Source organism: Sciurus carolinensis, chromosome 2 (genome assembly GCF_902686445.1).
Source record: "Sciurus carolinensis chromosome 2, mSciCar1.2, whole genome shotgun sequence".
Classification (NCBI taxonomy): Eukaryota; Metazoa; Chordata; class Mammalia; order Rodentia; family Sciuridae; genus Sciurus; species Sciurus carolinensis.
Genome location: NC_062214.1, coordinates 185,882,555 through 185,909,946, shown reverse-complemented (window position 1 = coordinate 185,909,946; position 27,392 = coordinate 185,882,555). Strand labels below are relative to the sequence as shown.

The window sequence follows — 27,392 nt, the reverse complement described above, 5'->3', positions numbered from 1 at the left end:
TTTTAAATAATGAAGTGGAGTTAGTATAAAACCTTTTGCCAGAACATTTTGAATTAATTGTATACTAGAGAAACTACAAGGAGGAGGGAAAGACAATGACCAAGATGGGGGCAGAGACAATCACAGAAGTACTTGCCTAACATGAATATGGGCAAAATTCCATGAGAAAGCGTGCCATCTTAGAATAATGCTTATAAAATACAAACCCACCTTATTTATTTTGGGAGCATTTATGAAATAATGCTTCTGACCTTATTGTTTTTGTGTTATTGTGCTTTGAAAAGCAGGTTTGTGGCCCAGCATGCTGCTCGTCATGTCTGTGAACTGAGTAAAGTGACTTTCACTCAAGTCTCTATGTGTTCCTCTCTAAAGTGGCAGAGAATAATATTTGACCCTAATAACCATGGATATTGCAGGAGTATATTCAGCATTGTAAACTTTTGTTATATATGTAACAATAGTTCAACTTATTAAGCACAGATCACGTGCTCAATACCACCCTCCAGTGTGTCAAGTGCTTTACATGCATGATCTAATCCTCACAGAAACACCTTCCAGTAGGCACTAGTGTTACTCTATTTTTATAGATCATCCATTTGTTTCATGAATACTGACTTGGCACGTGCCTGGGGCTGGGCACTTCCTAATGCTGAGAACATACCAGTGACATGTCAGATAGGGTTCCTCTTTCATGCAGTTGACCTTCTACATTCTACATATAAAGTAGGACAGTATCTGGCACAATGAGAAGCACTGTGAAGTAAAAAACGAAAAGTAGATGTTCTAGCCCCCAAGGGCTCCTTTCAATGGTGTTTGAGATGGCCTTTCTAAGGAGGTGGCAGTTAAAACCTGAGTGACAAAAAGAAATGTCACTGCAAGACCTGAGGGAAGAACATTCCAGATGCCCTAAAGGAAGAGTGAGCACTGCACATCTGCAGAAGAGCAAGACAGCTAACATGCCTGGAAGGTTGTTAATGGAAAAGGAGTGGCCAAGGACAGGGTCTGAGAGGAGGCAGAGGCCAGATTATGTGGAGTCTCACAGGTTAGGGTCAGAAGGCCAGATTTTTTTTTTTCAAATGCAAGAAGTTAACTGAAGAATTTATGCAAAAAAGTAAGAATGAAATAATATTGTTTCATAAAAAATCATGTAGACTGTTCTAAGGAGGATGTATCATAGGGTACATTTACTTGTTGATGTAAGTGGGGGGGAAGATCAGCCAGGAGGCTCTTGTGGTTGTCCTGGCAAGTGATGGTGGCAGTGCAGGGAATGAAGTCAGGGTCAGGATGGGGCTTTGACGCAGGACTGACAGGACTTGCTGAATGTGATGTGGGCATGGGGGTGGCAGAAGGAAAAGAGGTTTCAAGGTGGGCTCCCAGGATTTGGGCAGGAACAGCTAGATGGTGGGTGGGGTGGTAAATCATGCAACAGTTCAGCAACACAGGGAAGACCACAAAGGGATATGGTATCCTAATAAAATGAAATGTTCTACTTGGACTCAGGAAGTAACTTGCCCAAGGTCACATAGCTAATACACAACAGAGCTGGGATTCAAATCCTGGCCTATCAGACTCTAGAGCTCTTTTTTTTTTTTGGGGGGGGGGTACTGGGGATCGAACCCAGGGCCTTGTGCTTACAAGGCAAGCACTCTACCAACTGAGCTATCTCCCCAGTCCCTCTAGAGCTCATTTTTAAGTCATATTACAACAGCCACAAATGACAGCTATTCTGTGAAGAAAGCAGACTGTCCACGGTGCCCCCAGTAGCTCCCTGACCTGTTCAACATGGCCCTTCCGCATCTCCAGCACGGCCAGGTTGTTGTAGGCCTCAGCATGGCTGTTGTTGTTGACCAGAGCCAGCCTGAAGCACTGATGGGCCAAATTCGTATCACCTATTCCCTGGAAAGAAAAGCACATTCACATATATGAATACACGTGCTTCCTCTTGCCATCTTCCTTCCTCTATAAATCTTTCCCCCTACACAGAAAAAGCAACAAGTACTGATCGCAAGGGTCAAGTGTGAATTCTGTGTAAGTGCACTCAACTTGGAGATATAAAATGAGCGATAGTGACTCCCAGAAATCTCTCAAATTATACATAAGACTATTAGAAGTCTAGATTTATAATAAACAATCTGAAAATTTCTTCAAATGAATTCATGGCTACCTTTTTTATTAAAGAAATTATATCCAAAGACAACATACCACAGCTATATGCCCCAAGTTGTACCAGACGTCAGCTGTCTCTTCTTCATTTTCAGCCAAAGAAAGGGCACGTTCAAATGAGGTCAGAGTCATATCGTACTGCTGGGCATAGAAGCAACACAGCCCCAGATTGTTAAAAAGCTGGCAATTATAAACGCCCATCTGCAGGAGTCGCCTTTTCAAGTAGCACAAAGAAAAGCTGAGTCACACCAATTTTATCAGAGCCAACTTTTTAAAAAAAAGTTAGAAATGAATTCACCTTATAACTAGTATTACCCCCAAAGAATAGAAATGAAAGGTATTATTATACATAAAAGAAAAATGTTTAAAACAAATACAAAAGCATATCTTTCATAATGGCCAAAAAACAACTTCTATATATTTTTCCTCAAAAAGCTTTGTTAGAGAACAGAAATAAGAAATAAATAGCCATGTAAGGTAAAACTCACACATTTTAGCTTTATAAAGCCTTGGTAAATTCCTAAGACCTTCTCATCTAATTTGAGGACTATTTTACTTCTAAGTTTTCGGGCGTTGCATCCTATTTTTGGCCATCTGTATTTCACAGTTAAGTCAGACCTACTGACTTCCACTGAGCTCCCACTGAGGACATGACCACCAGTGGGCCACTACACTATCCACTGAGCTTTTCCACTGCAACTCAAGAGCCCCATTTTGCCTCTAGACTTTATAAATCCCAAGGGACAAAGGACAAAAAAATTTAATTAAGCAAATGAAAATCCAGGACAGCTGCCCTGAGAAACCCATGACCCACTTTGAGGGTGGGGATTGGTTCAGCTGCACATGCACTGGGCAGCATGTATATATTTTATGTTCTCAACATATATTTGGAAGGAACCCTTGGCAGCGTCAGTTATCTCTCCTACATATTACCCAAGGGCTGAAGTCATAATTTAAAAAAAAATTTTAGGCTGAGCGCAGTGGCACACACCTGTAATCCCAGTGGCTCAGGAGGCTTAGGCAGGAGGATTGAGAGTTCAAAGCCTGCCTCAGCAACTTAGTGAGGCCCTGAGCAACTCAGCGAGACTCTGTCTCTAAATAAAAAAAATATAAAAATGGGCTGGGGAATGTGGCTCAGTGGTTAAGCGCCCCTGGGTTTAATCTCCAGTTCTAAAAAAAAAAAAAGAATTTCATAAGTCACGTGCAGGATAAAGTAAGTATGAACTCAAAAGAGAACTAGTGAGCACAGTTTATTTAGACTTTTTAAAAAAAGTACTTGGAAAACGAATTGATAACACTTCACAAAGCAGCTGATTCTGTTTCAGGTTCTCATCAAGGTTCAGAACATGGAGCTCACTGTTCCTTGTAAATCTCTTACAGTTTCACTCAGTGTCTTTCCATTCGAAGGATTCACAGAGGCAGTGATAATAAGAAGGGTTAAGTAACTACAGTGCTATCATTTGTGGATGAAATAGCTAACTTTTACAATGAGCTAAACACACAATCATCTGGGTAAGTTTCTACAAAGTGCCAACCCCTACAGAGTTACAAATTATTGACTGTCACTTTAATGCTCATAAAGCATCTACATATTAGAATTTTTAGATTCATATACACATGGCATATACATTACAGTTTCATTTATCTTCATTACTGTTTCCCCAATATTTCAAGAAAGTAGTTCTAAAAACTGAATGTAAAGCACACCTATAAAACCGGAGAGCTATTTCTGGTTGATCAGAATAAAAATGGTTGCTTCCAATGCATGCGATAGCTTCCACGTGAGTATTGTCTTGTTTCAAAACCTCTTTGTAGTATTCAGCAGCTGATGAACCATTGTTCATTTCCTGCTCAAGACAGAAGAGTGATACTCTATTAATATTGGACAAGAAATTTTTTGTCTAACCAATTTAAGTTCATTCATTTGGTAACAGAATCATGTGCCAGATTATTCTAGGTCCTAGGGACATGATAGGAACAAAAAGATGAAGTCACTGTCCTCAAGGAGTTTACATCTGGTAGGGAAGACAAACAAATGGATAAATATGTAATGTCTGGTGAGGATGAGTGACATGAGGAGAAACAGCAGGGCAGGAGAGGGAGGGAGGGAGTGCTACACAAGGGCGATCGTCCTGAAGGAGAGGCTATCTGAACAGGGATCTTAAGGAAGTGAGGGTCCAGGACCTGAGCACACCTGGGAGAAGCTCACAAGGGCAGAGAAACTAACAAAATATGCAGCTAAGATGGAAGCACTTAGAAGAACCACTCAGGCACAAGTAAGGAAGAGGGAGAGCAGCACAGGAGACCAGAGAGGCTGTCAGGGCCTTTGTCGACATGGGAAGAGCTTCAGATGTTTTTCCTTCTAAGTTGAGAGAAAGTTATTAGAGGATTAAAAGCAGAGGAGTAACATAATCATACTGTATTCACATTTTTAAAGAATAACCTGGCTGGTAAGCACAGGTCAAACCAAAATAGCAAGGAATGGTAGCAAGGAGACCAAGAATTCAGGAAAGAAATGATGGCAACCCAAAGTTCAGAAATGCGGAGACCATTAAAAGCTGAAGGCACCTTCTGGTTTTTATATACACTTTCTAAACACTGATAATCAAAAATAAATGCATTTAATAGTACCATCACCATCATTTGTGTGATGGGGCCTCACTATGGGGCCCAGGCTGATCCCAATCCCAGTTCTTCTAGTATTATCGATGAATGCTGTATCTCTCAAACCCACTTTCAAGGCCTAATTCAGGTTCCACATCCTCAAGATTAATTATGCTGTGCCCTCATTGCACATGGCTCTCTTCTGCCTCTCAACTTACATGACATTCATTGTGACCTATGCACTTGTTCTCAGGAGGATTCAATTTTTTGTGTGATTGTAATCATATTATATCAAATCTAAGAGACACCACCAATTCTAAGCAGCACCACGCAATGCTTCTTTAAACACAGAATTTTTATTTGATACCCATTCTGACACTTATTTAGATATATTCAGACCTAAACTGTATGCCCTACTGCTGTTTTGCCTACTTTATATGAAGTAGATATGCAAAATAAGTTGAATATAGTATTTCTTCATGTGCAGAGTCAATCTTCTGAATCCCTTTCTGATCTGGTCATCCATACCCAGGTTTTTCCACACTGTGTCATGCATTGGTAATACAGCTTTTCTTTCTTGTTTTTTAATTTTATTTTTATTGATGATTAATAATGTGGGTTTATGGGGTTCAATGTGATTCTTTGATACATGCATATACATTATGGAATGTGCAAATCAGGCTAATTAACATATATGCATCACCTCATACACTCATTTTTTTGTTCAAAGAACATTTAAAATCTACCGGTAACTTTTTTTTTTTAGTTGTAGATGGACACAATACCTTTATTTTATTTATTTTTGTGTGGCACTGAGGATTGAACCCAGTGCCTCACACATGTTAGGCAAGTGCTCTACCACTGAGCTACAACCCCAGCCTCTCAACATTTCTTAAAGGCATGCTTCACTTACCTTCCAAGCTATGGACACTCAGGCATTTTGCTGTGCTGATGTCTGTGCTTTCTTGATCTTACCAGCAGGTGTCAACAAAAGCTTTCAGGCAACAATTAGAAACAACTGCCTCACTCACCATTTAAAGTACGATGCTGCCAGGAATAACCACCAAGTTCCCTTATAAGTGAACTGTGACAACTACATGACAAGTGCCACGTGGCCACAAACCATCAGAGGATGCTACCTACTGCAAGATGCACCCCAATCTCAGAGATGTCAAAAGTGGAAAACACAACGTTTTTAGAAGCCATAAAATGTGATAATTTCTTTGCAAGCAAGACCATGTGATATACCTTTTCCTTAGCACCAAATTTAGTGCTTCTAGATACCGGAAAATTAATAAACAACAATTAATCAACTTCCAAAATTTTCTTAATTTTTCATGTTTCCACTATAACAGAGGTTCTCAAACTTTTTGGTCTTAAGATCCCTTCAAAGTCTTAAAAATTGCTTGGAATCCCAAAGTTTTGTTTACAAAAGTTATATTTGAAAATATTTATTAATTAATTCTAGATAAAACATCAGAACATTACATTTTAACACATTCTTACAAAAATAATGGGCTCTCCTGAGTGGAGAAGGTCTGTCAGCTATTCAACCATGTCTCCACACATGATAGATTAGTTCAACTCAAGGAGACTACTAAATCCTTTGGTCATAGATCTAATGCTACTGCTCCAATTCTGTTTTTATCAATAATAAAGTTAACACCAAAGTGAAAAAACAAGCTGCATATTAGAGTGTACAGAATGATTCTGTTATGACTAAAACATGTATGTATGTATGTGTGCCTTTATACAAAAACATTCTTTTTCACTCTCAATGAAGTTAAAGGTTTGTCTTCTATTTGTTTAAATCTCATGGCTATCCCTCAGCTGGTTCTTAACGTGGAGGACTAATGGGCAAAGAAATGGGTTTATGTAATTTCAGGGAATTTTAGACTTGAAATACTTATTTTGTCAGCAACTTCACATGTAGTTTTTTTTAAAAATGTTTTTCAGTTGTCAATGGACCTTTATTTTACTTATTTGTATAAGTATCTAGAAGCACTAAATTTGGTGCTGAGAATCAAACCTAGCGCATGGCACATGCTAGGCGAGTGCCCTACAACTGAGCCACAACCCCAGCCCTCACATGTAGTTTTTCAATTAAGTTTTATAAACTTATAAAATACTAGACTATGCTAAATAAATTTAAATACTACAAAAGGGTACGAAATTAAAGGATGCCCAAATTCCAGTTGACAGAGGCTGTTTAAAGTTTGAGTATCCTTCAAGAAATTTTGTTCATATAAAGACACACATACAAAATCATCCTATAGATTTCAGTACACAGTTTATTGTTTTCACTCTTAGTGTCTTGGCACTCATTCTCCATATCAAAACAAAGAAATTCACTTTGTTATTTTTTACTTCTGCACAGTACTCCATAATTTATTTAACCAGTCCCTTTTTGGTGAACCTTAGTTTATTTCCATTTTCCCTTTAGAATACTTACATACTTGACTAATGAACAAAAAGTAGTGTATGCAATTATTACAATATAAAATCATTTATATATATCTTTGTGTGCTAGTATGAAAAGATCCTAAAGCAAACTTCCTGGAAGTAAAATCGCCCAAAGAGCATGCTGATTTTAAAGTGTCATTGGCAGTTGCAAACAGCCTCCAAATGGGTTGTATCAAAGTGCACTCCCACCAGCAATGCCCACGTGTGGAGCCTGTTCTCCACATCCTTGACAACACCAGACACCACAGCTTCTTCATCTCTGCCAATCCAATTAAATAATATACAGCATATCACTATTGGTTTAGTTTTTATTTCTCTCTCTCTCTTTTTTTTTTTGTTTGTTTTTTGTTTTTGTTTTTGTTGCGGTGCTGGGGATTGAACCCAGGGCTTTGTGCTTGCAAGGCAAGCACTCTACCAACTGAGCTATCTCCCCAGCCCTCTCTTTTTTTTGAAGACCAACAATGGCACTTTTTAGTTCTAAATGTGAAAGTGGTATTGACTGAAACATTTATTCCTTCAACTTTTGCAGATATAAGCATTTTGCTAGTATTTTGGTTCTTGATCACACCTAATTAATTTTTAAAATTATTTTATTTTTATAGGCTGCATTTTGATTCATTGTACACAAATGGGGTACACCTTTTTGTTTCTATGGTTGTGCATGATGTAGATTCATACCATTCGTGTAATCATACATGTACATAAGGTAATGATGTCTGTCTCATTCCACCATTTTTCATACCACCCCCTCTCATTTCCAAGTAATCTAAAGTTCCTCCATTCTTCTCGCACCCCTCACCCCCCAACTCCCATTATCAGGGTTTTTATTTCTTTAATTATGACAGAGGTTAGAAATTCAACATATCAGATATTCCTTTTTCTATGAGTTTCTAAATCACTTCCTTTGCCTGTTTTCTGTACTATCCTATCTTTTATCCTTTTATTATTGGTATTTTATGTAGCTATAACAGAATACCATAGACTGGGTAATTTTAATGAACAGAAATTTGTTTGGTTCTTGGTTCTGGAAGCTGAGAAGTTCAAAATCAAGGCTCCACATCTGGTGGGGGCTTTCTTGCTGCATCATAACATGGCAGAAGGCATCACATGGGGCAGCACGGGGTGATGGGGTCAGGCAGAGAGACAAGGATCAAACTCATTCTTTTATCAGGAACTCAGTTACAATAATGGCAATTAATCCATTCTCGAGGACAGTCCTCGTGCATGGCCTATTCACCTCTTAAAGGCCTCTATACTGTTGCATGGGATTAAGTCTCCAGCACATGAACTTTGGGGGACACATTCATACCACAGTCGTGTGTGAGGGGGTTGGTAGCTGCCCTCCTAACCCAGGAGAGCTGGAGTAGAGACGTGGCTCAAGGATCTCTGGGCACAATTCTGCGTTCTCATTCCAGGTGACATGAGCCCATGCTAACATTGTTTTTAGTTCAAAAACCAGTAAAGTCCTGGGTTCATAAACATTCCCTGCAGAGGAAAAGTATACATGGATCAATTAAGTTCTTTCAAGTTCTGAGTATGAAAAGCTATTTGTGTAGTTAAAATGGTAAGGCTGGGGGGCATAGTTTAGTGGTACTGCACTTCCCTAGCATGTGTGAAGTCCTGGGTTCAATCCCCAGCACCATGGGCAGGGTGCGGGCAGCTGGAGCTCAGCTGTTGTCTTATGTCTGGGAGGTGACTTTCACCTGCATGGAGAGGGTCAATGGCCACTGGTAGGCTGACAAGAAAACAAGAGCCTATGTAAAAGCCACACAATACATGGATCCAGAACGTCTCTGAGGAAGCATCTACTTTTCATAGTCTTTATGTTCTTGATTAAATGAGTATGTATGAGGGCATGTGCCTGGGCATTTCTGTTTGTGTGTGGAAGTGTAATCTGTAAAAAGGTAAAATAATAAAATAAAACCAAAGTTTGGCTTTATTTAAACTTCTGTTTTTGCTAGTTAGTAAACTTTACTTCTATTTTCTCAAATTTATCAATCTTTCCTACTAAGGTTTTCTGACTGTAGTCATGTTTTAAAATTTTCCCTTGATCCAATTTATACAATTACTATACTTCTGTTTTTCCTTCTTGAACTTTAATGGTATCATTTTTTTAAATTTTAACTTTTTATTTTCTGGGTTTTTTGTTTTTCTTTTTTGTTTATTTGTTTGTTTGTTTGTTTTTGTACTGGGGATTGAATCCAGTAATGTCCTACCACTGAACTATATCCCCAATCCTTTTTAAAATTTATTTAAAATTTTTTTAACTCACTAAATTGCCCAGTCTGACCTGGCGATTTTCCTGCCTCAGTCTCCCAAATTGCTGGGATTGCACCATGCCCCACAGCACCCAGTATCAGTAATGGATTCTTTTAGTATAAGAAATCATTACTCATCCACTGTAGTTTCAAACTATCTAATAATCCAATAATCTGCCTGGCTTAGTAGGCAATTTTTATCACATCCTGAATTTTCACATGTATGAATATATGCAGACTCTATTTTGATCCTTTAACTCATTCCCTGCATCAGAATTGTTTAAATTATACTAGTTCTCTAGTAAAATCCATTAATGTAGATTTTAAAATAACATTTTTCAAGTATATAAATGTTACTTCAAGTAAATGAGAAACTAAATACAATTTCAGTGATTTTCCAGCAGTTATTTTTGAACCAATACACAAAACACTATCAATACTTAAGTTTTAATTATTTAAAGTGAGATAGTGAGACTTCAAATAAGGAAGTTAATGTTGCTCTGTTCTCAAACTGTTATAATTCAGAATCACCTGTGAGCCTGTTAAAAATACAAATAAATACCTGAGTCCCACTTTCCAGGACTTCTGATTCGTAGGAAGAGGACGGTTTATACTTCTTACACATTCCCAGGGTAATTTTCACACAGTGAAGTTCAGAGACCACTAGGATAACCTTTGAAGGGTTAGGTTTCTGATCTCAAACACCTTTCAATAAAGAACAACTAAATTAAGGGCCAGCCTTTCAAACAAAATGCCTCAAGAAAAACTACCAAAAAACAATTTAGCAAAGAGAAATCATTTTTCGAAACTACCTGTACAAAAGAAGCAGTAAACCAAAGGCAGTACAATATGTTCATTTTAAAATAGGCAACATTTAAAAGATGTAATACCAAAATGAAAGTGGTAAATATAAAAGAAATGAACATAACGGAAGAGAATCCCTCCAGGGAATAGCAAGATGCACATAACAAAACTCCCTAAAGGCATATGCAATGTAGGCCACAAGACTAAGGAACAAACTCCGCTCATTAACTCTAATTAGTTAATCTATCTTCACATAAGAGAAACAGAATCTGCTGGAAATCTGACATTTGTGTAGTAAGCTTTGGCAGAAAGGAAATGAACTGTGCACATCCAGGGGAGAACACTGCACCCAACTATTTCAAATCTGTGCTTAGTCCCTAATACCCTATCTGTGCACAACATAGTGTCCCCACAACTAGGATGCTTCCCTTTCCACTTCCCTCTTCCTTACGTGCAAACTCAACTCAGCGCAGCAAAAGGGAAAAGGCAGCTGATGAAGACTGCCCCAGAGCCACTCCCTATCCCAGCCATAGCTACAGTGACTATGACAGAGGCTTGGAAAAATTCTTCAGTGCAGCAGCCACATGTTAAAGATGCAATTGTCCTGAAGCCCTTTGTGCTAGCACCCGCTTCCTAAGAAGGAAGTTTGGGGGGAGTCTGAGAAGTACAGAAGGCAGAGCCTAAATGTCCAAGGGTGCCAACTGTATCAGGAAGTCACCAATGCAAGCAGCATGAATTTCAGTGATTTCAAAAACTGATTCCATTTTGTATCTTTTCTAGGCTTCTTGGTCAAAGCTTTGTTCATATTCAATTTAGGGTCACAACAAGAAAACATAAAAATATTGATGCAAGTATTTATGTTGGCTGATCCAAGTCTTCTATGTATATATCTATCAAAATTATATTCCAAAAGGAAATTACATTTGTAGGTAATTAAAAATAATATTTTCATTAAAAAAGTAAAATTTACAATCATTATAGAAAATTTGGAAAATTCAGGAAGTATTAAAAAAATAAAGATCAATCCTACACTATGCCCCAGATATACCAACTAATACAACCTTTCATTCTTTTTCAGCAAATTTTTAAATCTCATACCTATAATTTTCAAGGAAAGTAAAGAGACCCAAGATTCTGTTCTGTATTGTACTGGAAGTTCTAAGCATAGTGATATTTTTTAAAAGCAATAAAATAACTGAAGAAAAGCTGTATTTCCACACAATGATTAGTTTATGTACTTAGAATATCAAAGAGAATCTATGGACAAGGTCATAAAACTGAAAGAACAGCTAGTATCAAATTAGATTTTAAGAAGTAATACATTCCTGGCTGGGACTGTAACTCAGAGGTAGAGCGCTTGCCTAGCATGTGTGAGGTACTGGGTTCAATCCTCAGCACCACATAAAAATAAATAAATAAAATAAAGATTTTTTTCAAAAAAGAAGTTATACATTCCTCTTCACCAGAAATAATCAAGTAGAAGATGTAAGAGAAAAATACAGGGACTCCTTCACGGTTACGCCCTGGAATACACCTGTGCAGAAAAAGGCCTGAGTCTGCTATCCTTGGAAAGGTTCGTGCCTGGAAACTCAGCTGGTGCCCTACATCAGTGTAAACTTTCTCCCAGTAACATGAGTGGTACAAGCAATGTGGTTTTTGTTGAACCCCTGTTTACCTGTGGGAGTCTGGAACTCTGGTACTTGTTAGGCAGAAGAGTCTAAAAGACCAGCACCCAACAGTGACCTTGGATACTGAGTCTCTTGTGAGCTTCCCAATCATAAAACACTTCTCTTGAGTTGTCATAGTTTGCTAGAAAAGGTATCTCCTCTGTGACCCTACTAGGACACTCTTGGAAGCTTACACCAGTCTTCCTCTGACTTTGCCCCATCAATCTTCCCCTTTACTGATTTTGCTTTTGTATCCTTTTGATCTGGTAAATCGCAGCTGGTGAGTAGGACTGTTCGCTGAGTCTTGGGAACTCCAGTAAATCACTGAATCTCAGTGTGGTTTGAGAGACCCCCAACATAGCCTCTTTAGGGGATAATTACAGAAACTTCATTGAAAAAACAAAGAAGAAGACCTAAATGCAAAAAAAAAAAAAAAAAAAAAAAAAAAATACCATTCTCGAGAATAGGAAGAAAGGCAACACACCTGCCCAGCCCCCACATAGTCAATGTAATTCTGGTCAATATGCCCATAAGGTATCTTTATTGTTCTTATAGGTCAATCCTAAGACCAATATGGAACAGCAAAGAGTAAAAAGTAATGAGCTGTAAAGAAGAAGAAAAATAAGGTGGTAAAATTCTCCAATCTGATTAAGAATTACTGTGGGCTATAGTAATTAAATAGTAGGGAACATAACTAAATAGAATTTACCATAGAATATGACAATATGACTCTAAAATGTATAACAATAAGGAAAAGTACAAAATAGCAAAGACACTTCTGATAAAGATGAATCCCCAGATGGTTAGTAGCAGAGAGAGATGAAAATTAAACTGATACAATATTGGTATAAGGATGGACAAATGAGCCAAAGGAAAAGAATAGAAAGACCCAAAGTATACCCACCATAAATGGAAAAAAACTTATGTTTGAGGTTACAGACCGTATGAAAGGACTGATAAATGGGTGGGACAACAGGTTCACAGGGAAAATAATTTAAATCAGTATCTTGTACCATTCTCTATACTCTTCTGTGAATCTGAATTACCTCACAATAAAAACTTAGTTTGACTAAATGCATACACTAAAATCTCTTATTCTACCAGTGAATCACAGGCCAACCATTATAATTTTATAAACTGTTCTCCTTCCTAACCCTTACTTAGTTTTAGCACATAACCTCAATTTATTTCAACTTTTAAAATACTATGAACCTTACCTCATAGATTCTGGCAATTCCACAAAGCAGGCTTACTTCTCCTGGAAACTTATCTAAGCCTTGTTTGAAAAGATTTAAAGCAGTCACAGGTTGATCCAATGAGATGTAAACCTAAAAGCCAGATACATTTCAATAAAAGCATCAGGCTCTTAAAATAATAGCATTTGTATAGCAAGTTTACAATTATTCATCACTGACAAATTATCTTCTAGATATTATAGTAAAAAATTTTCAAAAATGTTTAGAATTTCCAATAATGATAGTTTCATCTCCACATGTTGTACATAAACATTCATTCATTTCTCCACCAAATACTAATTATAGGCTTACTGTTGTCACAGGGACTGAACAGTAACTAGACAAGAAAGGATCAGAAGGAGATCCTTCTAGGATAGAACAGACATGAGCACAGTCATAAGCTGGCATTAAGGAACTAATTAGGAGGCTGAAGTTAAAGATGCTAGAGAAGGAGGGGATGACCCATGAGAAGGTCTGAGAAAACGCAGTGGAGAGGGTGGTTTTGGAGAAGGCAAACCTGTAGTGGGAGGCAGGTTTGTGAGGTATAGGGTCATGGGGTTGAGTAAGTTAGCACTTGAAGGTTTCCATTTATGAGTATTTAGACAATGAGCATAGAAACACCATATACTTAATAAGAATTTCTAAAATAGTTTACTATGTTTTTATGTATAGAAACATAAGATTATAATACTCATCTTCAGGATCTTGTATTCAGATTCTAAATGGTTAGGTTGTGCTTTGAACAAGGTCCAAAACTGTTCATAATATTTATTGCTAAAGTATGAGTAGAGGGATGGGTATGGATGAAAACTTCAAAATTTTTATCTTATACACTCCTGAATGGCTTTTTAAAATATGATAGATAATACAATTAATACACTAATATAAAATATTTAATAAGATTTATTTTGAGGTAGGGTCTGGCTAAATTGCCTGACTGGCCTCAAACTTGTAATCCTCCCACCTTAATCTCCCAAGTAGCTAGGATTACAGGCGAGTGTCACCATACCCAACTTTAATTTTTAATTGACAATTAAAACTTTAAAAAACAATGTTGTTCCTAGAATCTATTGCATACAAGCATTCTTTCATACATTAAAAAAACAGCGTTAGTCCTAGATAGTCATGTAGGCAAATAACAATAATGAACTTAAATCAACATATGAAAAAAATCGACCAAAGCATGTATTTAACTATAGTTAAAATAAAAGTTTTTTTTCAATTATGTGACCAACAATTATCAGTTAAGAAGATGACAGATAGTGTAACCTGAGCCTTAATTTCAAGTTCTCTTCCAGAAAAGTTTACTATAATGCTTAGAAAGTTCTTTAAGAATTTAAAATATAAGATATAGAAGATAACTTTAGATACCAAACAGCTCCAAATATTTTTGAAAACCACTGTAACCATACTAAGATGGGCTGGGGTTATAGCTCACTGGCATGCACAAGGCCCTGGGTTCAACCCCAGCACCACAAACAAACAAAAAAACAAAACTAAGATCAGCACAGCAAATTCACATAGCAGAACTTTCATTTTCTTTTTAGTATGCTAACTTTTATTACCATATTTAGAAACTAGTAGCCCTTCCTTTTACTTTTCGGTTTAATAGTTTTACTTTGTCAAATACACAGTTGGCAGTTGGTTGCCCTGGCTCATGCATCTTCACCAATGGGTAGGTAACTTCACCCTTGGTATTTCTGGCATAAATTACTTGGGCTCTCTACTTTGAGACCAATTTGATCAGTTCTCTTACTGAGGTACTCCTGAAGGGCTGCCCTGGCCAGGGAACCATGAATCTTCAGTCTCTCAGAGACCACAGCAGGGCTTATAACCTTGTAGCTGAGTTTGTCATAGTAGCTTTGTCAAACAAGACTAGGTCATTGGATCTGTCCTAAACTTTGCCTTTGGACCACTTCCATCCAGCCTCATTCTCATATTAGTTCACTGGGTCTTTTTCTTGGCCGACTTTCTTCTTGTGGTCCTCGGGTGGCATCACAAACCATTGCCACCTAACTGAGATGTCATACAAAAAGCTAGTGCTACCTTTTGTAGCTCATCTTCTTTTGAATCATCTATACTGTACTTTTAATTTAGAAAAATTTTTTTAAAATTTTAAAATATAGTTTTAGTTGTTGATGGACCTTTATTTTATTCATTTATTTATATGCGGTGCTGAGAATCGAACACAGTGCCTCACATATGCTCTACCACTGAGCCACAACCCCAGCCTGCACAGAAAATGCTTCAAGATACAGCAAGATGATAAGATGATGTCATGACAACTACTTAATCAAATGCTTTTCTTTCAAAGTAGCCTTGGTGACGGTCAGGAACTTTATCCCAGTATAGGGTGAGTATCCCTTAATCTGAAATGCTTGGGAACAGAAGTATTTCAGATATTTTTTTAAAATTTAGAATATATGCATAATGTGATGAGCCATCTTGGGGACAGAACCCAAGTCTAAACATGAAATTCATTATATTTCATCTACACCTTGTACACATAGCCTGCATTTTGACTGCAATACGTCACAGGACATTAGATGTGCACTTTTCTCCTTGTGGCTCTCAAAAAGTACCAAATTTTGAAGCACTTGAGATTTCAGCTTTTCAGATTAGGAATGCTCAATCTGTATTGAAAATTCTGGGTGGCCCTTCACTTCTGCTGTGGCTCTGAGGGGCACAATGTAGCTAGCAGGGGCTAGCCTCTGGAGTTCAAAAGACCTGGGTTTGAATACTGGCTGTTAATTGCCCAGTGACCCTGAAAAACTTAGCCTCCTGGAATTAAAGTCTCTTTTTCCTAAGGATTGCAAAGAAAATTATAAAATTTTGTGAGGTTACTGTGAGAATTCAATCAAATTGCATGTACAATGAACCTGATCCATTGACTTACACTGAGTAGGTGCTCAATAAGAGGGAAATAAGATTTTTATTTTTACAGTAGAGTTGAGTAATTAAGCACCTACAAAAAAGCAGTCCCTGTGGTCCACAATCTGCTCAGGCATGAGACAAATGTGTTAGAGAAAAAGCCCTCTCTGGGGCCTGTTACAGATGGGTGGTGAGCTTATGATATTTTCTTCTGTTCTAAAGAGCAATATTCCAAGGGGGGGTTATCTTATTTTTTCATGGCAATCAGTTTCTCTTGAGGTGGTTACTCTCCATATGTTATTTTTCCCTTGCTACAAAGAAAAACAAGTTAAATCTGAACATATTAACTTGCCAAATATTCTTGAAGGAATTGGCAACTCTTTCCACGCAATGGCCTGAATTCCAAAAAGACAGATTTCACTCAATATTTACTTACTTTTGCCAAATAGAGAAATGTATCTACCATTTCCTGCTGCTTCAGGGCTGATTTAAATTGTTTTTCTGCTTCACGATACATTCCTAACCTAAAAAGTCATTAAAAACATCAGACATTCAACTTAAAAATAAATACTACCCCATTTTTCAAATCCTGAGGATATGAATAGAGACAAATTCTACCTATAAGAGTAAGCTTATACCAAAGAAGATAGTGTTGTACACACATACACATTAATATGTATGTTAATAGAGTTTAGAAAAAAGTTGCCTGTTTCCCATACTCACTGGCTATCTAATCGCCAAATGGTGTGTAAAGAGTCTGTCTGCAGCCTAGTCGCAGCAGGACTAAGAGATGCCAGTAAGCCAGGTCATATCAGTTCACTGCCCAAAGAGCTTATGATCAACTGAACATATGGCAAGTGACCTGAATAAATGCTTAGAATCTCCATTTTCCTGGAAGAACTGAAAGATGATATTCCTTTGAAAACATCTTCTGCTCTAAGACCAAAGCTCATTTTTCAGTTATTCTTAAACTAGTTTAATGTAAGCAATAATTTCTACTTGAGAAATACAGCTATCCCATTTCATTATTCTAGTAATCTTTTTTTATCTTTATTAGGTATTTGACACTGACTGTTGTAGTCTATGAATCTGAGATTTGCTCCTTGCCTAAATGAGACTTTCCTGACACCAGTGCCCATTTCTCCGCCTGGGAAACATGTTAGTACCTCTAATCAGCCTCTAATGCTCACTCAGCTTTCACTCAGCCTGTTCTTAACAGAATTGTTAGGCTTTCTCATAACTACTCTTTCTTAGCCACCTAAGAGCTTAGAGATGATAATGTTTTATTTTGTGAAATAAAATTGAAATGATGTATAATATGTTCCAATGTGCTACTTTCATTCAAAGGCTTGAAAGAAGAGCTTTGATCATTTTTCATAACCTAAACCTCAGGCATTGGTATAGCTGATACCCAAAGAGCTGTTGGAAGATGGGATTAAAGAGATTAAAGGTGACCCCAAAAGGCTAGCCTAAAGTCAGAAGACACGCGATGAGGCAAAAGCCTCTACCTCTTAAAGGTCCCACAAATTTCACAGAGTATGTATAAAATGTTATCAAAGTACTCTAAATTCTGAAGAACAATGTATTTAAGAATCAACTGAGCATGCAAGTCTTAATCATGTGACTCAAGTACAGTCATTGAATTCTGTGAATGCTAGTTATCCATGAGAGTCTGTATATTTTTATTAAAGAAGTTGCCTCTTTCCAAAAATGATTTTAAAGGATTACAATAAAAAGATACATGCAAAACAATAGGAAAACATAAATAGATTATTTTTAAGCAATAGAGATGAAGAATAATCAAACTGAAAAACATGAACAGGTAACTAGAGATAGTGAGCTACATGGAAGCCAAAGAAAGGAAAAATATGGATCGTGGTTTTCATTACTGCATCCTTAAAAGCAGTAATCTTCTAGTACTATCAGAAAAGAATCTATTACATGGATTCTTGTACAAAGAAAAAAAATGGAGTAGGCCATGTTCAAAGAAAGTCTAGGGCTAATGAAAATACCAGTCAAATTCATAAATCAGGCCAATATAAGAAAGTCACAGTTCAAAGAGATAGTTCCTACCAGGGGCCAACCTCTTCTCTGATTTAATTCAACAAAACTGTCAAGCAACATCTGCATGCATGTTTCATGATGGTAAGGAGATAAAAAATGAAGGAAATAACAGTCAGGTTCTTAAAAGTAATGATAATCAAAGAGTAATCAAAACATGTTCACAAACAACTTTAATTGTATTATGGCCAATGAGGAAAAAACCTTTGAAAGCACAGAAGAGGGAGTGAATCAATAGAGTTTCATGGAAGTGACAGAAAAGATTTCAACAACTAGATATGGTGGTGGTGGGGTGGGGTGTGTTTTTCCAAATGGAAGCATACAGGCAGGAAAGTACACAGCATGCTACAGGGATGCGGGCAGTTTAGTTTAATTGATAATAATAATAATGGCAGTAGTAAGAAACAGGGGCACACATGTAGACTGGGACAAGATCATGATGCCACATTTCAAATTCAACTTCACTCTAGACGTAATAGGCAATCCTCAAGGAATCCAACAAGAGATGTTTTTTCCACAACAGTTATTCTCTCTGGATTTAGGGAGGACTGTTGGGGGAAGAGACTGGAGATAGACAACCCAAGTAAGAAGCTCCAATCAAGCAATGATACTAAAAGTCAGAATTAGGGCACTGGCATGGTAATGAGAAGTAAGGGGGTGACTTTGAAAACTATTGCAAAGGTTGAATCAGTATAGAACTTGATGAAGACAAGGGAGAGAACTCAATTACAGGCAACATATTTATAATCTGTCCTTGATCTCTCCAGTTGAAGTCAGGAGGTCTGACTGGGAGCTCAATGCATTCTGCATTTGCTCCTCTCACAATGAGAACCATACTTCTAATTATTTACCATTTGTCTAAACCACTTGAAAGAAGAAACAATCTAATAAATCTTGGTGACCCCACTTAATGAGAGCAGTTTCTTGTTAAATATTTTACTGAGTGAGTGAATACTAAATACATAATAAAGATGAGCAGGTATTAAAGAACAGAGAAGTACAATGATTTAATGTGACAAGGTGTACTCATTTAAATGCCAATATGAATGGGTGGCGGAAGAAATCAAAGTTGTGTTTTCCTTTAATTATTAAAGATTTCTGAAGGTTCTGCCTGAAAGCTCAAGATTTCAAGATTGTCTTTAGGAATTGTATTCATAAGAGTTTAGGGGCTGGGGAGATAGCTTAGTTGATAGAGTGTTTGCCTTGTAAGCACAAGGCCCTGGGTTCAATTCCCCAGCACCGCAAAAAAAAAAGAGAGTTTAATGTTTGGTTGGTTTAAAATTACCTTCTGGCAGAAAGTACTTCCTCAACTAGCAGTAGGAAAAAATACTTTATAGAGTTTTGTGTGGGATGCCTAAATGGAAAGTAGTCTTAATTTCAACAGCAGAACAATAAGCATCCTTTTTATTCCCTTTATATTCTTTCCTTTCCCTATAGTTTTTTTTTTTTTTTTTTTTTTTTTGGTGCTGGGGATCGAAGCCAGGGCCTTATGCTTACAAGGCAAGCACTCTACCGACTGAGCCCCTCCCTATAGTGTTTTAATGGCAACTAAAGATTATAAATATTGAAGGGTATTCACAGTAACTGAAGTCTACCCTGTTTTTGAACAATAAAAGACATACTTACCTTTATAAAATGTAATTGTTCATCTGTCTCTATTTTTCCAAATGCTAAATGAATTCAAAATCAGCAACAAGTTTTAGATCTTATTTATGAGTTGCTGTACAAATATTCATAAAATTAACTGCGCCTTTTTTGATCTCTCAGTTTGCTTTGAAATAATTGAACATTAAGTGAATGTAAAAATATTCAGGTCATACAGAAATAATATGGAATTGCAGAAATAGAGAATTGTCATCAAAAAGTAGAGCAGAAATTCTTGCTCTACTACTTATTAGTTATATGAATTTGCACAAATTTCTTTATCGTTGTGAGGCTCAATTTTTCTTACCTGAGAAAACAACTAATTACATCAACTATTCAGAGTGCTGTGAGATTTAAGTGAGATGACATAATATACACACTCTTAACCACAAAGTGTCCCATGGAAGTGAAGCATCAATGTAAATGAAAAGACTTTAAGAACCAAGGTTGGGACTGGAATCAACAGACTCAGTTCCAGTTCCAAACTAGTCCCTGATGAAAGTCACAGCCACTCTCTGGCCTCAGCTTCCTACTGCAGAAAGGAAGCTGGACCTGATAATCTCAAAGTCTCCCTCTTTCTGCTGTGGTTCTTACTGCTACCATGTGATTGTTAAGTAAATGCTTTCTCAAGTCAAAGCTCTTATTTCTTCATGAGGAAATTTATCCAAAAAAAAGGTATCAGATTTGAAACTCTAAAGCATACTGCCACTTCTAAGCCCTTCACAGATAATCAAAGTTTTACCTGTAGTAACATTTTCCAATCTGCACCTTCCACCACCAGTCCTTGTACTGAGAATGCTCTGTGGAAAGGGCAGCCAGATCCAAAGCCTTTGAAAACAATTCATTTTACATTAGGATTTTCTTTTCTGACAATAAACAGAAAGATAAATAATGAAATAAACCATATAATTAGCATCAATCAAAACATGCATTAGAAGTCAGACAGTTGCTCATGTTTCCAGATGGCTCCACCAATTTTCCCTAAATAATCAGTTCCAGATCAGAGGGCTAACAGCAGATGAGTTAGAAACATTGATCAAAGGGAAGCAAATGTACAATATATTTGAATACAATTTTAACATACGAGCCACAAAATTGATACTAAAAGCTCCATAAGTTTTTACCCTTTCCCCACTATTTTCTGTCTAAAAATTCAAAATTCCTCCAAACACAGTGGCAGTCAAGACTTTGATATATAAAACTGGTTCAATCACTGTCTGCAATTTAAGACAGTAGAGAAATAGAGAAAGACCAAGTAAGCTGCGAGAAGGTTTGGAAAATGGGATCATCAAGAAAGTGAAAGGAGTTAGTAGGGTAACGACTACCTTCAACAACCATTATTCCATTATTCTGATATCACTTTAGCCTCTAGCAATTCTAAAGGTCAAACTTCTCTTTGCTGCAAACTGAGGAAGATCTCCTTAACTACCCTTCATCATTTACCTGTTTACCCCACATCTTTAATAACACTAGTTCAGTCCTTCCACTACTCAAGGTCAGACAAGAGATGACCAAATAAGAATCGGGATTTTATAAAGTGAAAACCATTTTGACAAAGAGGAAAGCAAATCAGTCTTTATACAAATTTGAAGTTCAGAAATTTGTTTTTTTTAATTTATTTTTATTGTAAACAAATGGGGTACATCTTGTTTCTCTGTTTATACATAAAGTAGAGGCATACCATTTGTGTAATCACACATTTACATTGGGTAATGGTGTTTGATTCATTCTGTTGTTTCCCCCCCCATCCCTCCCACCCCTCTTTTCCCTCTATACAGTCCCTTCTTCCTCCATTCTTTCCTCCCTCCCACCTCCCATTATGAAGTTCAGAAATCTGAAGTTCACAAAGATTTGGTGACCAGAAGCTGGAGTTATTAAATGAGAATTCTGATTTTTTTTAATACTTATTCTTTCTCTCTAGGTTGAATTTTTTATTCTGTAGCTAGTGTTAATATAATCATGATATCCAATAGCTCAGTTAAAGTAACTCTTAGATTTTCAGTTTTGTTATCACTAAATGCCTCCCTGATTACCAACTACTTCTTAATATTAACTCTTTTCTAAAATGAATGCCAGAAGAGTCCCCTCAATCTCCAACTATAAAATTAATTACTTTTCCATGTGTTCTTTATCTTCTTTTGCTCCAGGGGAGACCTCTAAATATTCAAACTACTTATAAAGAAATGTTGTCGACATGCTGAGCCCCTTAATGAACTTGAAAAAATCAACATCCTCACATAAAAAAAAGCTATGGAAATTAAAAATAAACTACACACTACTTTCATATGCTTATTTTCTGCCCCTCCCCTAAATAAAAATGAAGGGATAAGTTTAAATTCAACTAGCATTATCCTTGGAACTACTAGGAAAATATATTTTCAATCAGTTTAATTCAGACATGTGTTGAATTTTAACTCAATATTTATAAAGACCTTTTCCATCAACTAGGTCATGTTCACTATCATGTTTAATATAAACAGAACTTCTATTTTTAGCAAAAGATGTCATCCAAAAAATTTTTTACATATTCTAACTCCCCAATGCTGAATTTAGTGCTTATAACAACAGGCTGCTGATTTTGCATTCAAATAAGGTCCTGAAACAAGTCATCTCATGAAGACCAATGTGTTTTCACTGATCCAATTAAGTAAAAACATAAATTATTGATAAAGAATAAAAATGGGTTTAAAATGCATTTTAATCATCATTCTTCACATGAAGAATCATGCTGCATTAGAGAAAAACATTTGTGACAATTTCAGATGAACCAAAAGCTCCCCATGGACAGACACCTTTTTTTTACATTTCTGCTGTTGTTTTGGAAGGCACTCAAGAATTAATTGTTTAAATCAATTATTTTCTTTGTTTCCCATCTACGTTGAAAATAGCTTAAGAACCAAGCAAAACTGTCATAGTAAAAGATTCATAATTAAAAGCTACTAACATTAAATTTTTACAATGGCAACAGAAGACCTATATGTTTAAAACCTTTCCCAATTTCTATAAATGAATAACTACAATTACATTTTAAAACTACATTAACTACATTTACATTTTGAATAATTTAATAAAACTAATACCTATATGTTAACAAAGCACTAGCCCATCATTTTTAAAAAATTTTTTTTTAGTTGCTGATGAATCTTTAATTATTTTTATGTGTGCCTCACACATGCTAGGCAAGCGCTCTACCACTGAGCTAACCTCGGCCCATAGCATGTCAATTTTTAAGTTATAGGTTTACAAACCTCCAAATGTAGAAGGAACCTTAGTAGATCTCAACGAGGTTTGTGAACATGTTCAACCTCTAAAGTTTTAAAAGTCATTCTTCTACTATGGTTATACTTGTGACAACTTTAGGATGATGAAATTAAAGAGCATATGGAAATAAAGATTCCAGAATCATCAACCCATATGCCACTTGAGATTTTGCAATATGGCCAATATTGGCCAAAAAGAGGGTGGGGAAAGAGTTATTAAAAATTCAAAGGCAGAAATACGGTTTTCTGTACTTCACTTTTTATTAACATTTGAATACCACTTTGAGTATTTTCTATAGCTATCTATAGCATTCTCCCTGTATGCATGTAGACAAATATAGAATCACCAAAACACATGTCATTTTAGTTTTGTCACTAGTGCCCCTGCCAAATAGGGAAGTACCAAGAGCTCAAAACAAATTTAGATTTCCATTAAAGATAAATTTTATTCTTTTTAAATATTTCAATATCACTTCACAGTATTCTTTATAGTTATCTATAAGAATGAATGTGAAATACTTTTTATTTTAAAAAAACTGGAGGCCACCCAAAGTAACAAGCATAAAAGCACCCCTGATTTCTTAAGCATGTTAAGAAACAAAATTCCTTTTTTGTTTTTCCAACTCAAGTTGCAAAACACACATAAGATAGGGGGAAAAAGCATGCTTTGTGCTCATTATCTAAATTCTTCTTCCATTCAGAAAATAACATTTGTGGGACAATCTAAAAATGACATTTTAAAGGAACAAGCTGATCCACAAGAGTACTGTAATGTGGCAAGTCAGTAAGAGAGCAATAAGAGAACAGCCACCAGGCATCTGTCCTGCTCAGAACTCCCAGTACCCATCACAGGATCAATCTGTAGGCACTCAGTAATTATTTGTTTAAAGAATAAGCCAATCAGTTAATAACTCAGTAAATGAATTAGTGAATAAAAAGGAAAACAGAGGAACCAATAGTTTGTGTTTTTCACTAAGAAAAACAAAACAAATTGTTTCATTAGGTTTTCTACAAATTGTTTTCATTAGGTTTTCTTCTTACCTAGGGTAAGAAGATGAAAATAATAAGGGTAAAATTATAAGCATTTTAATTTATTCCTGTCCCTAATTTATAGTCTAATTTATGTGTAAAAAGTTATAACATTATTGTTGAAATTTTGGTGGAAAGAAAGGTAAAATTAGACTCACTCTCCCTTTTTGCCACGAGGAACAGCTGTTTCCTTCACTGTTGTAATCAAGGTGCTGGTGCAATACAGGCATGTGACATATATTCGAGGCATGAATACATCTCAATCTAACAGTACCACTATTTTCATTTTAAAGTTATTTCTTCTAGTATTTGTCATGAATATATATATATATATATATACATACATATATGTTTAGAGCCATAATCCTATTTAACATACTAAAAGGCATTTTCTCTAATGTAAATTGTCTATTTTTTTAGCCACTTCCATTTTCACAAGTTTTCTAAAAAAATTCAAAAAAGTTTTCTTAAATGTGACGAATTATATTTTAAAATCATGTTTGAAGTACATAATTTCCCTGTTTTCCCTTTATTTCTGTTTTTATTTCTGCTAACTATATAAACACACTCAGTCATAAAGAAGAATGAGTTATGACATTAGCTGGTAAATGGATGGAACTGGAGACTATCATGCTAAGTGAAATAAGCTAATCCCAAAAAACCAAAGGCCAAATGTTCTCTCTTATATTCGGATAATAATACACAATAAGTGGAGGGATAGTACTTTGGATTAGACAAAGGGTAAAGGGAAGGGAAGGGGGATGGACATAAATTGGACATAAATTTCTTATGTTCATATATGAATACACAACCAGTATAACTTCATATCATGTACAACCACAAGAATGGGAAGTTATACTCCATGTGTGTATGATGTGTCAAAATACGTTCTACTCTCATGTATAACTAAAAAATAATAATTTTTTAAAAACTATGTATGTATACATATACATGTGTATATACACATATGTCAGTAAGTTTATATAATTCATATCAGTATGTATTTATATATACACATATATAGGTCAGTAAGTTTTTTTACTTTGCAATTTGCTTCACAAATACAACTTAAGTCTATGAAATAGTCTATTGTTTGGTAGTTTAAATTTTTTAATTCTTCACTTATCAAATGTCTAAAAGGAAGTCTCTAAACAAATTTTCTCAATATTGTCATTTAATGAATTATAGAGATTTATTACAAAAAAAAAGGTTAAAAATTGTGTTTGGCATTGCTTGTTTCTAATATACTGAGTCCTTCACTATTTCTAAAAATAAAAATTAAAAATTTATAAATGGAAACTTCAGTTCACAGTAGTATTTTGTACTATTTCCTTGTTATTGAGATATATTTGAGGGCATTATTGTTGCCTTTTTTCTATTAATTCACTGATTTCTTTCATTGGGCTGGACACACCTCCTCTTATTTGTTACATGGAAATTTAGCCTTCAACATCTGCTAAGCCTCCTCAGCTCCGTTATCCCACATTAGAAGAAATACTTCCTAATGCTTCTATAGTTTTAAATTGCACTCTACAGCAGTAGTTCCCAGTCTTGGCTGAAGTTAGCACTGCCTGTGGAGTTCTTAATAACAACAGATTCACCAGATGTCCCCATGGGGATTCTGATTCAGGAAGTCTAGCACAGAGCCAGAAACCCATTATTATAAAATTCTCCAGTTAATTCAGACACTGAGCCTGACTTAGCATAACTGGCCCAAGATTTGAAGGACAGAAGCTCAGGGAATAGACAGTGCAAGAGGAGCCCCAGTGAGGAAGTTCTAAGTTGCCACACTGGCTGTAATTCATGCAGCACCACTTGTGTCTGCTTTAAATACTGGGATGTGGACAAGATTTCATTTGAAGAAAAACAATTTGCTGATTACATAAAAAGTTTGAAAGTCACTGCTCTCTTTGTTTAAGGTCATTTTTTAAAAATCAATATTTATGAAGATCTATGAATACATTCTACAATACTATTCACATAATACATAAAAGTTAAAATCTTCTAGTCCTTAGACTGTTTAGAATATAAATTAGGAGGGCTGAGGATGTAGCTCAATGATAGAGCACTTGCCTAGCATGCATGAGGTTCTGGATTCCCGAAACTGCAAAAATAATTATATACATGTATACACACACACACACACACACACACACACACACACACACAAATTCAGGAGTGCAGGAAATAAATTCTGTTTTTGTTTTGTTTTTTGTTTGTTTTGGTTGAGGTGGGTTTTGTTTTGTTTTGTTTTCTTACGGTGCCAGGGATTGAGCCCAGGGTCTCACACATGTTAATAAGCACATGCTCAACCACTGACCTACGCTCCAGCCCTGTTTTTTCTGAATATAACTCCTATTCCTCAACAAGAGGTAGGACAACATCCTCAAGATGACTTTATTAATGAGGGCACGACTGCCATGACCTACAAAATGGCCTACAATCTGCAGTTTCAGAACTCATCACCTGCAGCACTTCCTTCTGTGGAGCCACGCTCCAGGCCTCTTTGCTCTGCCTTAAGGAACCCAAGCAAGCTTCTTCCCAGGACCTGCGCAGGGCAAGTCCTTCCTGACTCAAATGCTCTTAGGACACACAGCTGCCTGGCTCCTGTCTTCCTTTCTCCAGGTCTCTGATTCATTGTTTTCAGAGTGGACTTCACTGACCACCCCTGCTCCATCCAAAACAGCACCTTTCCTCATGTCATTAACTATTCCCTCACCTGCTTTCCTGTTTTTTTTTTTATTATTACTGTACTTATTATCCCAAGATGCTTTACGCAGTTTGAATTTGCTTTTTCTATTCTTGCCCAAACAGAATGTAATCTCCAAAAGAGTCAAGATTTTGCCTGCCTGCCTGCCCCACTCTGTGATGTCAGGACTGGAATGGAGGCTGGCACACTGTAGTGGCTCCAAAAAATATATATATATATATTACAAATAAATAATGAATTCATTTTCAAAAAAATAGAATAGCTTTACGATAATCTATAATTCCATTTATAAAATGGAATAGTATTAGAATGTTTCTTTTTAATTATAGTATGACTATATGATTTTATACATCATCACACTGGAATCCTTTTTAATGGCTGACTTTTATTATGAGCAATGTGCATGGTTTCTTAGCTGCCCCAACCTTTCTTTCCCCTTTTCCCTGTAACTACATCTATGAACACTAATCATACTAACTCCTATACTCGATCTGGCCCAAGCTCTCGCCTACATTTTAATGCCACATCTCTCAATCATGCAATGGTGTCTCCACTGGTATCAAAATATCTTTAAGTGAATTATTGAACTTCTTCTCAAACTGACCACTTCTCCTAATTATCCC

General features: G+C 36.3%; 1 protein-coding gene and 1 non-coding gene across 2 annotated transcripts in view; both read right to left on the bottom strand.

The window, feature by feature from the left end:
* Ttc8 (tetratricopeptide repeat domain 8) overlaps positions 1-27,392 on the bottom strand; it is a 54,150-nt gene that overhangs the window by 3,657 nt on the left and 23,101 nt on the right. Inside the window, exons 7-12 of the mRNA XM_047540106.1 lie at positions 20,513-20,598; positions 16,502-16,589; positions 13,177-13,287; positions 3,871-4,010; positions 2,203-2,377; positions 1,774-1,896 (exon numbers count right to left, since the gene is read on the bottom strand). Of these exons, the coding sequence (XP_047396062.1) occupies positions 1,774-1,896; positions 2,203-2,377; positions 3,871-4,010; positions 13,177-13,287; positions 16,502-16,589; positions 20,513-20,598 (723 nt within the window). The remainder of the gene's footprint in view (positions 1-1,773; positions 1,897-2,202; positions 2,378-3,870; positions 4,011-13,176; positions 13,288-16,501; positions 16,590-20,512; positions 20,599-27,392) is intronic.
* Trnat-ugu (transfer RNA threonine (anticodon UGU)) lies at positions 1,596-1,669 on the bottom strand. Its single transcript has one exon. It is a non-coding gene; the product is annotated as a tRNA-Thr (tRNA).